The 17,858-nt window shown below is 52.7% G+C and overlaps 2 protein-coding genes across 2 annotated transcripts in view; one reads left to right on the top strand and one right to left on the bottom strand.

Annotated features, from left to right (window-relative positions):
- ITGB4 (integrin subunit beta 4) overlaps positions 1-13,649 on the top strand; it is a 23,985-nt gene extending 10,336 nt beyond the window's left edge. The window contains exons 20-40 of the mRNA XM_029086639.1: positions 224-327; positions 774-832; positions 1,445-1,468; positions 1,632-1,780; positions 1,860-2,039; positions 2,629-2,777; positions 3,147-3,351; positions 4,286-4,446; positions 4,815-4,995; positions 5,215-5,352; positions 5,865-6,047; positions 6,235-6,366; positions 7,357-7,557; positions 8,475-8,648; positions 9,136-9,309; positions 10,284-10,433; positions 11,116-11,304; positions 11,569-11,724; positions 12,180-12,344; positions 12,783-12,906; positions 13,490-13,649. Of these exons, the coding sequence (XP_028942472.1) occupies positions 224-327; positions 774-832; positions 1,445-1,468; positions 1,632-1,780; positions 1,860-2,039; positions 2,629-2,777; positions 3,147-3,351; positions 4,286-4,446; positions 4,815-4,995; positions 5,215-5,352; positions 5,865-6,047; positions 6,235-6,366; positions 7,357-7,557; positions 8,475-8,648; positions 9,136-9,309; positions 10,284-10,433; positions 11,116-11,304; positions 11,569-11,724; positions 12,180-12,344; positions 12,783-12,906; positions 13,490-13,649 (3,158 nt within the window). The remainder of the gene's footprint in view (positions 1-223; positions 328-773; positions 833-1,444; positions 1,469-1,631; positions 1,781-1,859; positions 2,040-2,628; positions 2,778-3,146; positions 3,352-4,285; positions 4,447-4,814; positions 4,996-5,214; positions 5,353-5,864; positions 6,048-6,234; positions 6,367-7,356; positions 7,558-8,474; positions 8,649-9,135; positions 9,310-10,283; positions 10,434-11,115; positions 11,305-11,568; positions 11,725-12,179; positions 12,345-12,782; positions 12,907-13,489) is intronic.
- A 2,678-nt stretch (positions 13,650-16,327) lies between these two features.
- The window catches only part of GALK1 (galactokinase 1), a gene marked incomplete at its 5' end in the record, with an annotated part of 3,742 nt that continues 2,211 nt past the window's right edge, over positions 16,328-17,858 (bottom strand). The window contains 3 exons of the mRNA XM_029086638.1: positions 16,328-16,399; positions 17,224-17,386; positions 17,830-17,858. The exon at positions 17,830-17,858 is cut by the window's right edge and continues 116 nt beyond it. Of these exons, the coding sequence (XP_028942471.1) occupies positions 16,328-16,399; positions 17,224-17,386; positions 17,830-17,858 (264 nt within the window). The remainder of the gene's footprint in view (positions 16,400-17,223; positions 17,387-17,829) is intronic.

The following is a 17,858-nucleotide window of genomic DNA, read 5'->3' as shown; positions in this document are numbered from 1 at the left end:
GCCATCACTGGACACTGTTTCCTTTGCTGGATCTGGCAGAGAGCTTCCCAGTTAGCCCTCCAGTTCTCAGAGGGTTTTCTCTGCTGGTGCTGTGGAATTTGGGTGTTGGTGATACAGGATCTGGACACCAAGCATCCTGTGTGTCCCCATGCTTCCAGCTTTTGGTTGGGCTATTTTTCTGACCAAGAAGGAAAGAGTTTGACTTGGGAATTTCTCTTCCCAGTTCCCTACGGGCTGTCTCTGAGGCTGACACGGCTTTTCACGCAGAACCTGGTGAAGCCGGACACCCGGGAGTGCGAGCAGCTGCGCAAGGAAGTGGAGGAGAACGTACGAGCCCGGGCAGGAGGGGGGCTTGGGTGGGGCTGGCAGACAGCCATGCTGAGGGGGGGTCTGCCATGCTGGGGAAGGGGGGGTGCCCCTTCCCTGTGAACCCAGACAGCTCTTGAAAGGAGGAAGCAATTTTTCCTCTTTCTGAAAGAAAACATAAATTTTAAGATCACAGTTGTGAGAATTATCAAAGCATCACCTTGATGAGATTTGAGATTTGCTTCAGGGCACATGGTCTGAAGCTTGTTTGGCTTCAGTCCACAGCCTCTCGCCAATGTCCTGAAGAGAAACCATGTGGTGGTCTCTGCCTGGTGTGGCAGGGGGAGGGGTTTTGGACCCAAGGGTGGCCGGAGGGCTCTTGTGTTTGCTGGCAGCAGCATCTGCTTGCTGGACACATCCCTGGTCAGCAAGGCATATGTTGCAGAAGTTCCTCTTGCTCTTTGCAGCTGAACGAGGTTTTCAAGCACATCCCCGGCTGCCACAAGCTCCAGCAGACCAAATTCAGGTGAGTCACTGGGGGAGAGACTGGGTTCCCCCGGGATGGGTGGGCCAGAGGGCTGGGGTGTGAAATCTGGGGTGTCAGGAGGCAGCGTGATCTGTAAGAATTCCCTGGGACAATACAAACCCAGTGTGATGCTTCACCCACCCAGGGCTGCAGACCAGATCCCACCCAGCTGTGCAGGTGATCTCAGCTGCATCTGGCTTTGGACCTGAGACTCCTACACACGTGTGACCAGGGTTTGTCCCTGGTGCTTAGTGGGAAAATTCCTGTTGACTTCAAAAGTTTCAGCCCTGTGCACAGTTACAAGTGCCTGGTGTGGATGAAGTCTGGGGGTGCTTGGTGCTGAGTGGGGAGTGTTATCCCCTCACCACAGCTCTGACCAGATGTGATGAGCCCTGTAGGCATGTTCCTCACTGCATTGGGAAACCCAGGGCTGGAGGGAGCAGCCAGGCAGGAGGGAACATGTGATGGGGCCATGGGTTCTGCAGGATGAGTTGGCACCCGTGGGGCAGCTGCTGCAGCTCAGACCTGCACAGAGCTGTGATTCACACAGAACTTTGTCTCCCCAGATGCCTTAGTCACTCTGATTTGTTGGGGTTTTTTTTTCCCCCCCAGGTTACAACCCAATTCTGGGAAAAGGTAAGAGAACCTTGTAGCCCTCTCTTGTGTTGCTTCTCCCTCTTTGTACAAACACGTGGGGTGACTGAATGCTCCACACACTCACTAACCCCTCCAGCTGCCATGTGAGATGAGCAGCCCTGGTGTCAGCTCTTGCCTGGCTTTTTCTTCCCACTGGTCACAGGCAGGACCACACCATTGTGGACACAGTGCTCACCGCCCCTCACTCAGCCAAGCCAGAGATCATCAAAGTGATGGAAAAGCACGTTTCTCATGAAGCTTTCAATGACCTGAAGGTTTCACCCGGTTATTACACTGTGACCTCAGACCAAGGTAGGGAGCAGAACCCTGTGCTGCCTCCTGGCTGGGTACCGTGGGCATTTCCCACCTCTCACCATTGCCCTTCCCCTAGATGCTTATGGGATGGTGGAGTTCCAAGAGGCTGTGGAGCTGGTGGATGTCCGTGTCCCACTCTTCATCAGGGAGGATGATGATGATGAGAAGCAGCTGCAGGTGGAGGCCATTGATGTCCCCACCGGCATCGCAGAGATTGGACGCAGGCTTGTCAACATCACCATCATCAAAGAACAAGGTGAAAGGCTGCGACTGTGGCATAAGACGAAGGGTGTTTGTGTTTGAGTGTCCAATGTCCAGGTGGACTCGTGGTTTTGAAGGAAGGTGCAGCCTGCACATCTGAGGTCTCCTAGATCACAGACCAGAGACTTGCTTGGTGACTCCTATCCTAAGTCACCTGGGTCTAAGCTAGAGCATCTTTTAAAGTATCCAAAGGAAGGTCATCATCCCTGGTGACAGAGACTCAAAGATTAGATCATCACAAGTTTAGATGCTACCAATTCCATGGCAGATCCAGGGTTGACCATATGCTTCTGCTGCTCCAGTTCATAGGTTGCTGGAGTAAAGTAAAAGTAAAACCTCTCTGCTCTTATGCTAAACTTGGGGCAGTTGAATGTCCCCAGAACTTGCCTCTGCTTCCCATCTGGTTGTTTTGAGCAGGGAGCATTAACCAGGAGTGGGGACCTCTCTAGTCCATGCCATGATATTTCATACACAGCTCACACCCATGGGTGACAGGAACTCTGTTCAGGGAGGACACCTGTATATTTCTAATGTGATTCTTCTTGTATTTGCTCTACACATTCCTTCTCTCCTGCCCCTTCCAGCCAGCAGCCTCATCACCTTCTTGCAGCCAGCCTATTCCCACAGCCGCTTTGATAAGCTGGCCAAGATCCCTGTCCTCCGGGAGATCATAGACAATGGGAAATCCCAAGTCACCTACAGGACCCGGGATCTCACCGCCAAGAATGGCAGGGTAAGGATGATGCTCCTGGCCTTGGCAAGCAGGAACAAGCAGGCACAGAGGGCTGGGAAGGATCTGACCCTGGGGCTGCAGAAGAGCAGTTGGTTGGGCTCAAAGGGGATGGGACTGGGAGAGAGGAGTCCCAAGGCTTGAGGTTAGCACAAGGGCAGATGTTTCCCTCCATTCCTGATTCCTGCCCTTGCTCCCTGTGCCTCAGGGACCTGAGAGGCTGCCTGTACCTGAGAAGAGGGTACTGGCTGCCCCTGAGCTCTGGGCACTGGGAGGCAAGTGGAGATTTACCAGGACACAAGGGGAAGTTCTCTGGGAGCTTTCTTATGGATGCTGTGGGCTATAATCACACACCTCTTCCTTCTCCTCCAGGATTACATCTTCACAGAGGGTGACCTGGTCTTTCAGCCTGGGGAGACCCGAAAGGAGGTGCAGGTCCCCTTGCTGGAGCTGACTGAAATAGATACCCTCCTGCACAACTACCAGCTCAAGCAGTTTGCCATCGACCTCCTCCATCCCAAGTACGGTGCCAAGATCGGACGATACCCCCAAACCACAGTGACCATCGCTGACCCAGGTAAGGGCTGGTAGCCAGGCGGTGGGGAATGGCAGCAGGGACCCCCTCATCGGACCAGGTCACCCTGAGATGTTGCAGAGAGCTCCAGCCCTGCTCCTCACTCAGAAAACGCCAATGAGGAGGTTCCTCCAGCTCCGACTGGTAGATTTGGGTCTCCCTCTAGAGGCTTGAGTCCGTATAGACGGTGGGTGGGAAGAAGGTAGATAATCAACTTCGTGAGAGGAAATAGAGTGGATTCTTAGTTCTTTTTCCTTGGAGATTTGAATAAAAAGCTATAAAAATAGGGGAGACGTGGGACTTGCCACGAACTTTGCTTGGTGGTTCCTGTGGCTGGACAAGCAAAACTGTAAGGGTTGTTATCAAGTGGGTTGATAATGTAAAGGTAGTTGTCACAGTACTAGTCATGAATAGTGGGGACACAATAAAGTCCCTTGTCACTGGACCAATCAGAACTGCTTCAGGGGCTGGAGAGGCTCCAGGGAGCTCTCAGTTGGACTTGGTGGGTTTCCTGGAGAAGCAACTGGGAGACTTGAGAAGGCTCTGCCCACCTCTGTCTCCTCTCATGGCTGCACAGGGCAACTGATCAAGATGTTGAAGCATTATCAAACACATTCAGTCAGAGCTAAAGATTGACAGAGGCAAGAAGGTGGAATCTTGATTTCTTCCTACCTGGGCAGCCTGTGAGAAGCAGCAGGAGGTGTGGGACTTGGGAGGGTCTGAGCCCAATTTTCATGCCAGCTTGATGCATAGCTTTGGGGGATATCATCACCAAGAGCCTCAGCTTCCCTTCCCTACGATGGAGATCTACCCCTCAGAAATGCTTTGAGAAGCTCACTCAGGATGGCAGGGCAGTGCTGGAGAGAGGAACACTTCCTTCTTGTCTTTCCATGCTGGGGACTAGCACTGATGTAACCTTCCTTCCTCATGTCTGCAGAGGTGGTGGATGGTGTCCCCTCGATGACTGGCATGAGCCAGGTCTCCCAGTCCCCCAAAGGCCGCTTGAGTGCACCACTTAATCCCAATGCCCACGCTCTCAGCTCCAGGGAAATCCGCTTCAGCTGGTTTCCTCCTCCAGGAAAACCTCTGGGCTACAAGGTAAGGGGTGGGTGGATGCTGGGGGGAGGGTGTGGGTCCCATCCTGTGGTTGTTTCACACACACAGTCATTTGTGCCAAAGGGATGGGGAGAAGACATCCAAAGAGGGGAGCAAGCTCATCCCTTCAGGCCCCCTCCAGCCTTGAGGGACCATTGCTGGGTGGATATGGGATTTACAGGCAAGATTCCTGGTGGATTCATCTCCCTTTCCATCACCTGCAATGATGTTCCCACACTGTTCTGGCCTCTCATTTCAGAGTGGTGGCACAACACCCTGGCTTTCCTGAAGCAGACCTAATAAAAGATGGGGAATTTCTCACCCGTTGTGGTGAGGATCTGAAGGATCATGGCTTGTTTTTGCTTTGCCAGGTGAAATACTGGATCCAAGGGGACCCTGAGTCAGAAGCCCATCTCATTGATGTCAAAGCACCATCAGCAGAGCTGAGTAACCTCTACCCCTTCTGTGACTACGAGATGCAAGTCTGTGCCTACAATGCCATGGGTGAAGGAGCTTACTCCGATATTGTCCACTGCCGCACGCTTGAGGATGGTCAGTGACTCTGCATTTTGTTTCCCACCATGTGGGAGCAAGTTGTTGCCTGTGCACCCAGCATGGGGTCAGGGCTCCAGCCCTGAGCTTCTGGTGGTCTTGGGGCCAAACACTGAGCAGCTCCCACTATGACCCAGCTGTGATCCAGGGAGCTCTGGGCATCTGCGTGTGCTGGCTCCAACTTGCAGTAACCTGGACCCTTTGTTCTTGCCTTTCCAGTCCCCAGTGAGCCTGGCCGATTGGCTTTCAACGTCGTGTCTTCCACCGTGACACAGCTGAGCTGGGCTGAGCCTGCAGAAACCAACGGAGAGATCACGGCTTATGAAGTCAGTTACGGACTCGTTAACGAGGACAATGGTAAGAACCCATTTTCTGACCAGGGCAGTCCAGCCAGGCTGAGGGACTGGAGTACACTTTATGGTGTGAAACACTTCCCTTGTGAAAACTGGGATCTGGAGGGTCACTTGATGGAAGGAGGACAGAAAAATCACCACTCAGGATTTAACTCTGCAAAGCCCAGAGCGCTCTCGGTTCCCATTCACTTATATAGTGTTTTGTGTTGGTATTCATCTTAAGAACTTAGTTTATAGGTCTAGACCAAGGGCTAGCGTGCCAGGAAGATGCTATCTGGTGACACACCAGCAACAGGAGACCTCTGCTGTAGGTTGACTTCAGCATTCAGTTTGGGATTTTCCCTGAGACAATGTCCTGCCTTTCATGAGCAGCTGAAATAGCTGCTGCACCTTGTCCCAGAACCAGGCTGTGTCCTGACACCAAACCTCAGTGAGCCTGTTGGCCAAGGGTGGAGTGCTGGTGGGGTCCTCTGTGTCTCGTGACCTTGTGGGTGATATGTGTACCTGAATTTGCAGTACCCATTGGCCCAATGAAGAAGGTGCTGGTTGAAGACCCAAAGAAGCGCATGGTGCTGATAGAAAACCTGCGGGAGTCCCAGCCCTATCGCTACATGGTGAAGGCCAGAAACAGTGCTGGCTGGGGACCTGAGAGAGAAGCCACCATCAACCTTGCTACACAGCCCAAGCGTCCAATGTCCAGTGAGTTACTTCCCAGCCTGTGTGTGGAGCAATGGGGGGCAGGAACAGCGGTGGGAACTGCTCCCCATCTCCTGGGCTGCTTCTCCGCATCCCATTCACTCAGTGAATGCTGAAGGCCAGCCCGAGTGCGAGAGCCTTGTGTGGTTTTAAGCTGCACGTCTAACGGCACTTTCCACCTCTCCTCCAGTCCCCATCATCCCTGACGTCCCAATCATTGATGCAGAGGGAGGTGAGGACTACGACAGCTACCTGATGTACAGCGCAGATGTCCTTCGCTCTCCAGCTGGCAGCAAGCGGCCCAGTGTCTCTGATGATTCAGGTACGTCGCTCGGAGTTTTGTGAAGGTCATTTATAACATGGATTCCTTAACAGCTTTCAGCAATGAGCTTCATTAGTTCTTTCCTCCTCATGGAGATGGGGAGATCCAAGTCACAGTGCTGGTGGAGATCAGCGTTTTCAAAGCGTAGTAGCTGCATCCATGGGAACACTTGAGTAGACACGGTGTAAATTAGACCAGTGTCTCCTTGTTTTGGCCATGAGGCAAAGACAAATCTCTGTGGGGTGGGAGAGAAGCTTTTCATGGCCCTCCCTGCTTATCTTCCCTTTCTGTTGCCATTTGGCTGGACCACGAATGTTACTGCCAGCAAACCAGAGACCTCTGAGTTCCTTAGATGCTCGGGGTCTTGGCCAAGCCAACAGGAGAGACTTCACCAAGTGCTGGGAAAGCACTGGCCTCTCTACCTCCGTCACCTCACTCTCTGAATGAGGCTGGCTCCCTTGTCTTGAACTGGGACAACAAGGGGAAGATGGGCCATAAGTGAAATGATGAGGCTTGTCAGTAGGATCTGGAGGGGTTCTCCAGGGCCTGGGATCCAGGAGTGAGTCCCTGGTCCTTTCAGAAAGCAAGGTAATGGGAACACCAAGAGTCCGACCATCCTGAGCACACATCAAGGAGCGAGGAAACCTCTCCTGAGCAGAGGACAGTTGTTGACTCTTCATGACGGGGACAGGCATGTGGTGGGACTTTGACTCTCGCCTTTTGTTGTGATGGACATAGGGTTGAAAAACAGCTCTGGGGTTGAGGAACCCCATGCATGTCATGTTCCCACCATCCTTCACCTACCAGTCACATGATGGTTGCACCACCTGAATTCATCAGCCAACACTTGGCGAGACGGGCTGTGAACGGGTGTCGTTCCCACTGGCGCCTGCCCCTTCCCCTCCCCAGCAAGCAGCGTGAAGGTGGTGGATAAGCCCACTCTGTCCCCTGCAGATCATGCCAACATCAGTGCTTGCATTGTCCCAAAAGGCTCCAGGTGGAAATATGTGCAGTTGCTGGGAGAAGACTTGGATCTTCGCCGCATCACCTGGAGGCTCCCACCTGAACCCTCCCCCCGCCTCTCTGGCAGCAGCCGCTTCTCCTCGGACACCGAGGGTCTCCTCCATGAGGAGGACAACGACATGGCTACTGGCAGCCTGAGGAGGAGTGGGACACCCCGGCCCCAAGCAGGTGAAGGACGGCTTCGTTATGGCACTGAGTGTCCTGTCTCGTCCTGCTCTGAGCCGAGGGTCCAGCACCTGGGGTCTGCCCCAGTACCTGTCCCCTTCCTCCCCTTGTGTGCCCATCCTCATGTTGGCATGATGCACTGTCCACCTGCTGTAGTCTGCTTCAAAACCTTGTCCTGGTGTGTCTGCTCACAAGAGTGTCAAGGTAACCCCCATCTCGGCATGGACTTGGGAGCCTGCTAGCAAGTTGCTTCTACGAAAGGCTGGACCTTCGAGGCAGGAGCAAACTCAGATGATACCTGCTAAGTGTCACCTCCAAGGGCAGCTCCTCACCTTAATTAAGTGTCCTGAGCTTCTGGGGCAGATCTGCTGGACTGTTAAACAGAAATCACTCTCTCATGAGTAGCTGATCAATCCTGGCCTGCTGGGAAGGGATGGGATTTGTCAAGGACCAGAACGACGGAGCAGAGTTTGCTTTTCAGATCCAACTGAGATGGGATCCGGAATGAGATTTGGAGAAACTCCCTCCATAAAGGGCTGTTTTCCTTTTTTCCACTCTCTTTTTTAATCTGAAATTATAAACCCGTGCTTGCGTCTAAGGAGAGATGTGAGAGAACATGGCAAGAACCACAAGGCAGTGCCCCAGCGAGGCCGAGGTCTGGAGTTACCTTGGGCACCATGGGTGTCTCTGGTGTTGGGTGTAGGGTGAAATCTCTGTTTACATGTTTGTTTCCACGTCATCACATTGGGTGGTTGTGGCTTGTTCTAGATGTAGTGCTGCAGAACAACCTTCCAGAGTGGCTGAAGCTGGGATGCAGCCAAGGCAGGGTGCACCATGATGCCTCCTGCTTCCTCCCCATGGAAACTGGAGCAGCAGCCCTGTCCATAGCCACCTTCCTCATGGTGTGATCTCTTCCACAGAGCACTTGCTGAACGGCCGGGTGGACTACTCCTTCCCTGGCAGTGGCAGTGGCACGCTGACCAGGACAACAAACACCAGCTACCACCAGCTGAGCTCACACATGCAGCAGGAGCACAGGGTGATGGGGAGCTCCTCGCTGACAAGAGACTACTCCACGATGCTGATGGGGCATGGTGAGTACTGTGGTGATGGGACTTGTCCTTCCCTTCCACCCCCATGACTGGCTTTGGACCCATGCCCTGCAAGTCCTGTTGGGTTGAGGACTATGTTCACAGCTAAGGGGGCCTATGAACCAGAGATGTGGAAAGTCATGTCCTCACCACTGATGTGTAGGTGCTTTGCTAAGGTCATCCTGCTCCCAGGCCAGTTTGGGTTCCCACCTGTCATGTGCAGAGTGCTCAGGAAAGGGAGCTACATCCTTATCCTCACACTGTGAAGCACTCTGGGAAAAGCACGTGTCTCTTCTCCTTACTCCATGTAGGAGTGTGGTTGCCTTTCAGCTCCATGCGTGTACATCAGCTGGCCCTGACAGAAGGTTGTGAAAAGGCTCTTCAAACCTGAGCCTTAAAAGTCATCTCTGCAGGAGCCAGCTCCTGGGCTACACCCACCCTGAAATCTCCAATGGTGTTTTTCTCTCTTTCTCTTGCACTGCTTCTGTAGATTACCCAGGGAGACTCCTCCCTCCCATCCGTGAAGATGCTGGGAGGACAATCCCACAGCCCTGGGATGTGGGTTTCAGGAGAAGGGCAAAGGTGAAGGGTTACTACCCCAGCACTGGCTTTCGGGACTCTATAATCATGACTGATGGGTCCGCAGGGATTTGCAAGTACATAGGTACAGCTTTGTCCAGTGTCTTCTCCCAGCCACACATCCCATAACAGCCAAAGCCACCAGCCATCCATGAGTTGTTGCCATCCACTGCTCACCCCAAACCCTCTCCATGGCTTGCTGTGTGCCACACTGATCTTCTTCCTGACCTGGCTTGTGCCTCCATCACACCACCTTTCCATTTGCAGGTGACTTCAGCTGTGTTTCAACCCACCTGAGCTGATTAATGCTCACCACCACTGCCACTGTGCTCTAACGAGCTGATCAGCTCATTGTCCCCATCCTCTTCATTCCTAACAAGCTTGTTCTCAGTCTTACCCCACAGGCCTTTGGAGGACTCTTGGGAAGAACGTGTGCTCCATACAAGATGTCCCTCTCCAAGCTTCTTGGCCAAAGCCCATATCAATCAGGGCTTCAGTCCTTGAGGAGGCTGCTGTGCTTGCCATGAGCCTTGTGTCCCAGTGGGGAGATTCCCACCTGAAACCATTCTCCACCTCTCTGGCCGCAGAGGGGAAAAGCCAGAACACCCAGTCCTGGTCCCAGTTGTCCCCATCCCCTTGAACAGTTCCTGAAGGTGTTGGGCTTCTTTAGCTATAGACTAGGGCCAGTTTTAACTGAGCTTCCTCTGAAGATGTCTATGAAGCTTCTGGCAGACTGGGCAGGGTACTTTGGGGTGAGTGAGGAGGGCCACACACTGCACTTGGACCCCTGCTCTGGTATCTCTACCATAGGGCCATGAAGCTTACCTAGACTTGTCCCACCTATGGCTTGCACCCCAAGGCCATGGGACCTCACTGTAGGTGTGCAGAGCCTGCCAGTCCTGCCTCGTGACAAGCCAGCTTGCAGACATGACATCTCGCCACGTTCTCCCTGGACCATCAGGACCATCCCACGCTTGCGTTTGCCATTCCCTCCTCTCCTCCAGCTCCCTTAGCCCCCAGTCCCCAGATCTCCACCCTGATGTTCCCCTTTTGCCTCAGACTCCAGGCTGCCACTGGGCATCCCCGACACCCCCACACGCCTGGTGTTCTCCGCCCTGGGACCCACGTCCCTGAAGGTGAGCTGGCAGGAGCCACACTGCGAGAAGGACGTGCAGGGCTACAGCATGCAGTACCAGCTCCTCAACGGAGGTCAGTGAACAGGCAGCTGGTGCCCACCAGACAGTTGGTGGTGGGAGTTTCTGGTGGTGGAGAGTCTGGTCTGGGTCTTCTCCTGGGCAACTGGCTCTGGATGACCCTGCTTGAGCAGAGGGTTTGGACCAGATGAACTCCAGAAGTTCCTTCTGACCTCAGCTATTCTGTGATTGAGGGTCTGGTCCTAACTCTGCTCTTCATGTAGCCTCGAGGCAACATCTCAGCTACCCCACAGCTCTTGTTCCCCATTTTTGCCGAGGGGGACAATTCCTGAGGTTGCTTGTGGAGTCACCCCTCCTCCAAAAAACCTTGGACTCTTTCTTCACCAGCCTCAACATCTTAGTTGAAGGCTTTTTCATCGCATTGGACTTGGAGGAAGGATTGGAATGAAAATCTCTTATTTTTACCTGAAACTTGGGGCGATGTTAATGAAAATGTAATTCACTTTGGCTGAATAATCCTTGAGTTTTCAAGAAGCTGTTATTTGTCCCAAGTCTATTTTGGAACAACATCTCACACTGCACCACCAGTGGTTGGTGACAAGGTGTGATGGAGGTGGATGGGGAGGGGCCCTGACTTTTCCAGGCAGTTTGTTTGAGGTAGAGTTTAGGCAAAAGCCATGGCTCTGTCTTTGTGGCTGCAACATGGTGCTGACATCCCCCTTCTTTGTGTGTCCCAGGAGAGGTGCACCGACTCACCATCCCCAACCCCAGCCAGAACTCGGTGGTGGTAGAGGACCTGCTGCCCAACCACTCTTACATCTTCAAGGTGAAGGCGCAGAGTGAGGAAGGCTGGGGCCCTGAGAGGGAAGGAGTCATCACCATAGAGTCCCAGGTGGACCCGCAGAGCCCCCTCAGCCCTGTACCAGGTGAGGTGGATGGAGGACAGGAGAAGGGTGACCTTGAAGTCTCTGCTACTGTCTACAGTGCTGGTCTTGAACTTTGAGCATCCTGAGCTCTCCTTTCCTTCCTTTCATTTAGAAATGGGACCTTCTTCCCCATCTACTCACCTTCCACGAACTGTCTAGATAGCTGAGACCTTCCAGCTCATTTCATAAATACTGTGTCCAGTCCCTCCCAGGCTCCTCCTCGCCACCTTCCGTGACACTGACCTCTTGGTTGTGTCCCTGCAGGTTCTCCCTTCACGCTGAGCACACCCAGTGCTCCTGGACCACTGGTTTTCACTGCCCTCAGCCCTGACTCCCTGCAGCTCAGCTGGGAGAGACCCCGCAAGCCCAATGGATCCATCTTGGGCTACATGGTCACCTGTGAGATGCTGCATGGAGGAGGTACGGTATCAGGCTGTGAAAGCCTAGTTCCTTGTGTAGAGCACAAGATACCTTCAGCAAAGGCAGCAGCTTGCTGCATTTTTGCTGGGACCAGCAGCAAAGTTGTCTGCTTACATCAGTGCAGACAAAGTGAGGACATGAGGCTGATTCCAGGCCTGGGAGTTGCTGGACCCTGATGTTTTGTGTCATTGCATGGTCTGGTGTAATGAATCTGGTGGATGAGGAAGGACCTGTAGCTTATTACAGCCCAAAACCAGTGGAAGCTGTTTGTTGAGGATCAAAATAGGGTTGTCTAAACCCTTAGTAGAACTGGATGAGGTCATACATGACATGGGAGGTCATGTGGGTGGCATAAAGCTGAGGAAAAGCCAAGACAGCAACCAGAGCTGGGGGGAGTGTTTGGAGGGGCCATCACTCCTATCTGTTTTCACCACTGGTATGTCTTTGTGGATTAGGGGAGCCCAGGAATATCTATGTCGAAGGAGACAATCCAGAAACTACTCTGACTGTGCCACACCTGAGTGAGAATGTCCCATATAAGTTCAAAGTGCAAGCCAAGACCACCCAAGGCTTTGGGCCAGAGAGAGAAGGCATCATCACCATCGAATCTCAGGATGGAGGTACAGTACCACGTCTTTGTGCAGGTGCAAAGATAAGAAACCTCTGGGAGCAGGGAACACAACTCCTGGAGTCTCTTTCCCACTCTGGTGGTGACTCCATTTCCTGTGAAAGACATGGAGACATTGTCTTCCATGAAGACAATACTGAGCCTTGTGAGCACTGTCCCAGTCCTGATGCACCGTATGAGGGAGCATCAAGAGAACCTGCCACTGGTTAATTTAATAAGAAACTTCTGTCTTATGCCTGGTTGTACACACACCTGGAGGCAGCTTCTTACACCATACAGGCGTAAGACCTTCCCAGTCCTCCCAGTTCCTCCTGAACCTGGCTCTGACATCAGCAAGGGAAACCGCCTGTTGGTGCTTACTGTGCAGGGTTGAGGGGTTGGAAGCTCCTTGTCATTTCCTGGCCGACTTGTCCCTTTTCCTTCTGCTCAGGTACTTTCTCCCAGTTTGGAGGACAGCAGTACATGAGAGAAGAAGTGTACAACTTCCCCACTGAATACACCACCAAAACCAGCATCAGCCATTCCTCTCTGGATCCCCACTTCACAGGTAGGGGATGTCTGCTTTGAAACCCTCAGAAAGCAAAGGATAACTCTGCTTGTCCGACGGTCTGAAGGTGCTTCTACCTCAAGTGCCAAAGGCAGGGAGGGAAAGTCCATCAGGTGGGATTGATGAAGACGACCAGACCCTTTCCTACACCATGTCCCTGCTCTGCCCTACAGGCAGTTGCAGTCGTGTCCCCATGTGCTGCCCAGTTACAGAGGGAACACTGAGTTTTCAAAGTCCCCCAGGACTATAACTAGAGACCAAATCATGGCTCTTCCTGCAAGGTTAGATCTCTTCAGAGCAGGGAAAAACAGAGATGTGTGATGACTTTCTTTAATTACATCAGTGTAGTTGTCCCATGTTGTCCCACTGGAGTTCACGGACTCGTGGGTTCACGCTGCAACATGGAGAGTTTGGGAGCTGTTAGGAGATCCATCTTATTGACTGACATAGCAAAGTACCGAATCACTTGATCTGGAGAGCTTATTCCATCAAGTGAAGGTGATATTAAAGGACAAACCTCTGCCAGGAATCATCAGGTAGAGTGGATCCTATTCCCTGTGACCCCACGCTTAGCGTGGTGTCCTGACCACTGACCTTCTTGTTGCAGATGGCATGCTCATGACAACCCAGCGAGTGGAGAGCGCCAGCAGTACCCTCACCAAACAGGTCACCAAAGAGTTTGTAAGCCGGACCGTGATGTCCAGTGGGACCCTCACCAAACAGGTGGAGAGGCAGTTCTATGAGGCCTGAGCCAGGACAGGCTGCCCACCAGCAGGACATTTGTGTTCAGATGGCAGGACTTTGTGGAACGATACAAGGGTGCTTCATTCCAGACACTGCCACGGTGCCTGGGCAGCCCCTCCTGTGGGCAGAGACCCTCCATGGCACTTCATGCTCTGGACCTCTCTTTTGGAGCCCAGCACACCCAAAGCTCTGGCACAGTTGGATTATCAGGTGTGGGTTTGTCCTTCAAGGCTTGTTCATTCTGTCCTGCTCTGTAGAGACTCAGTTCTGCAGAGTCCACAGAGATGTCTTCCATGAACAATCCCTGCTCACTCCAATACCATTCTTCAGTGCCCACCCATCCAAACATACCTGCTGAAATTCAGGTGTCTCGATGCCTCCCCAGATGAACAGAACAGAGTGGGTTATTCTCAGGTCCTCACTTCTGAGAGGATCCCAGCTGGTGCCATCCTGGTTTATAGAGGGTCACCATTTCCATCTTTGCTTCAGGCTCTCTGGCAACTTGCCTGGCCCCTGGAGATGGTTATTTTGTTCTCTTTGGGGTTTGTTTGGGGTTTTTTAATACGAGAGCTGCAGGGTAAGGGTTTGGGGTAACTTATGCTTTCTTACTGCACCTATTTGTGTCTGTCCTTCGCTGCTAACATTTGGTACCACAACAGCAAACTATAACCTTTCACCTGTATAGCCTTACTCATGTGGCCTCTGATGCATACAATATTGTACAGTTTTCGTAGTATATATATATATATATTAAAAAATGTATTTTATTATTTTATTTAAAAAAAAAGGAGGTGGATGAGATCTGTGCTGACTGTGGAGGCTACAGTGGGACTGTGGCTCCTGAGAAACATGAAGAACTGGGAGAAATTAGTTAAGGGTTTGATCCAAAGGTGGCTAAACCCTGCGGAAAACTTGTTGATGAGCTGATGGGCTCTGCCTTGGGTCCTACATCTGCCAGCACAGAAGGGCTGGGAGCTGCCTGGAGACAAGGGATGGGGATGGCCCAGGCAGTGGTACCTGGAGATAGGAATGGTGCCTGGGGTTCCTCACAAGGATGATGGGGGAAGCATGAGATTTTTGCAGCAGGAGATATTGGGAATCTTTTTAAAAACCCTTTTGCCCAACAGCAGCATCCATAAAGTGCCCTGTGATCCTTCAGTAAACACAAGGGAAGAGGAAGCCTGGGAACAGCAGGAGCTCATCCTCCTGAGCATCCTTCAGCCCTTGCCTTTAGCTGTCCTCACACGGTGCAGGGCTGAGCTGAGACCTTGCTGGGCCTCGTTTCCTGGCTCTGGGCACAACTGGGTTCTGTGTCTGGCTGAACAGTGCATTTCCCTGGCACGATTCAGCTGCAGGGGAGCAGGCAGGGACCCTGGCAAAAGCAAGGATCCTGCCCAAAGCAGCAGCTGCCACCCATCTGGATTAGAGCTTCCAACTAAAACAGCTGCCTGGTCTCCCGAGCAGGATTTCATCTGACACTGGACCTTGTTTGTTTTGTTTTGGGGTTTTTGGGTTGTTTTTTTGTTTGTTTGTTTGTTTTGGGTTTTTTTAATTGACTCAGAAGAAGACTTTCCAGCACTGTCACCACCAAGAGCTCTCTCCCCTCTCTGGGCTGATGATTTGAGTGGGAGGGGTTGTACCTCTTTGAGTCAAAGATGTACGTGGGTGAGTGAAGTCCACAGGAGTCTCCAGAGCTGCAGCTTAACCAGAGACAGGTTAGTTTTGAACTTGAGTCAAGAGCTACTTCACCAACCCTGTGGTTTTACTGTGCCTTCAAGAAGCACTTATTTTTCATGAGCAAGTACCAGTGCTGTTAGCCTGCCTGCTTCCCAGTTCCTGTCTCACCTTTGTGGTTGGGGTTTCCTCTCCAGCTGACATGTCTCCTCCTGCACAAGGACTCCGTGACCTTTTCCCTGTGCTTTGTGGTTCAGGGTAAAACACTGAAACCTGCCTAAAAAGGGAGTTTCTTCCAAGTATTTTAACCAAAGACCATCCTATTACCCAAGAGAAGAGCAGAGTCCAGCAGCTGCCCCTCTCCAGGGTGTCCCACCATCCCCACACACGTGGTGGCTCCACACCTAACCAATGCCTCGTGCTACAAAAGTGTCACTTTTGAATTTTCACCTGGGCGTTAGGGCTGGTGGTGTTTCAGCCTCGCTGAGGTGGATCCAGCAGCTTGCTCTGAGAGCAGGTCTTTGATCAGACGGCTTCCTGTTGCACTTAATAAATGTTTTCTCTATAGTCTGCCTCTTTCCTTTTCTTTAAAAAAATAATAACTAAAAAAAAAAATCCCCCCAAAAAGCCTCCATCTGCAGCAGCAGATGAATGACGTGTGCCAGAAGCAGATACCAAACCATGGGTTTCTGCCAAACATCAGTGCCTGCTGCTTCTCCACTGCCATCCCCTCCTGCCACTGCAGCTCCAGAGGCACTACTGGACCCCATGTCCCCAGTAAGGGCCTGTTACACCAGTGCAAACTGGAGTTAACCCAGTCTCCTCTGAGGAAAGGTCTCCACTGACTCAGGCATCAGAACTTGGCTCAGCTGGGTACAGAACAACTGTGCAAATGTTTTGCATTTATTTGGCAAATGACACAGACAGACAAATTGATTCCCTTGTGAAGCAAGAAAAGCAGCTGCCTGTCAGAGGGAGATGATCCCAGCCCGGGTGAGGTGGTCGCTTCTCTACAGGGGCAGCACCTTTGCTCCCCCAGAGGGTTTGGTGAGGTAGAAGGTGGCTGTGCCGCTGTACTTCTCCTAGGAGACAAGAGGAGCAGTAAGTGCTGGTGCTCTGGGGCCATACCACACCACAGCAACAAATCGAGCTGGGGATGCCAGAGCTGGGAAGAAAGGTTGTGCTGGTTGGCCTGGCCATGCATCTGGCCCAGCCACTGCTCCAACAGCAGCCATGTGAGATGCTTTTTGGGGACAGCATGATGTCCTGGCCACTGTCTGGGGTCCCTTGGTCGACCCACAGCACGGGGCACCTTTTTGTGCACTTTCTCAGTGCAGTAGGTCCTTGGGCAGTGCTGTGTGATCAGCTGCAAGAGCTTAGGAGCATCAATAGACTTGGAGCTATCCCTGTGCAGCCCTGGATGGGCTACACCAACCCAAAGTGCCTCAAGAGCGCAGCTTCAACAGCGTCCCCACACCATGTCCCTGAGTGTTTCCCTGGGATCTTTAAGTCATAGAATCCCAGACTGGTTTGGGTTGGAAGGGACCTTAAAGCTCATCCAGTTCCAACCCCCCTGCCAGCAGCAGGGACACCTTTCACTAGACCAGGTTGCTCAAAGCCTCATCCAGCCTGGCCGAGAACACTTCCAGGGAGGAGCAGCCACAGCTTCTCTGGCCAACCTGGGCCAGTGTCTGACCACCCTCACAGTGAAGAATTTCTTCCTAATATCTCATCTAAACCTCCCCTCTTTCAGCTTAGAGCCCTTTCCCCTTGTTCTGTCACTAACTGCCCTTATAAAAAGTCCCTCCCCAGGTTTCTTGTAGCCCCTTCAGGTACCGGGAGGCCACTATAAGATCTCCCCTAAGCCTTCTCTAAGTCAAGCTCCTGGCACTTTTCTGCCACGTACCTGGATGTGGTGCTGGGCTCTCTCTGCAGCTCCAGCCTCCAGCAGTGTCACCGTGCAGCCTCCGAAGCCTCCCCCAGTCATCCTGCTGCCATAAACCCCATCGACCTCCAGAGCTGCCGCTACCAGCTCATCCAGCTCCGGGCAGCTCACTTCATAGTCATCCCTGGAGAGAGAAGACCCGTGGTCAGCCCTGTCCTGCACCCTGGACATCACCCCTGCACCACAAACAGCCAAAAGCATGTATCTTGGTGCACCCATTGCCATAACAAGCTGCAGCAATGCAGGACGGTGCAGATCCCAGTCCAGCTCTCTGCCTGTAAGCACACATACAGGTGAGCAAGGCTGTGAGCATCAGGGACCTGCTGGGCTCTGCTGTGAGTGTTTGTAACCTATGTGACCAGCTGCCTTGTCCCAGCACCTCCCTGGAGCAGAAGCTTGTGGGGATTTCATTAAAACTCCCTGGCAGGTTGAGCCATGAGGGACACTGGGCAGGACGCAGCTCTGGCTGCACCCAGTGCTGCACCCACAGGCAAGGGAACCCCACAGGGACTCAACACCGATGCCGCCGACACAGCCAGCCCTGCCCCAGGGTTGGTACATCCTCACCTGAGGGAGTTGTGACTCTCCACCATCAG

Source organism: Antrostomus carolinensis, unplaced genomic scaffold, assembly GCF_000700745.2.
Source record: "Antrostomus carolinensis isolate BGI_N321 unplaced genomic scaffold, ASM70074v2 scaffold30038, whole genome shotgun sequence".
NCBI classification, from domain to species: Eukaryota; Metazoa; Chordata; class Aves; order Caprimulgiformes; family Caprimulgidae; genus Antrostomus; species Antrostomus carolinensis.
The sequence above is the reverse complement of the archived record's forward strand: the minus strand, read 5'-3'. Positions and strand labels throughout refer to the sequence as shown.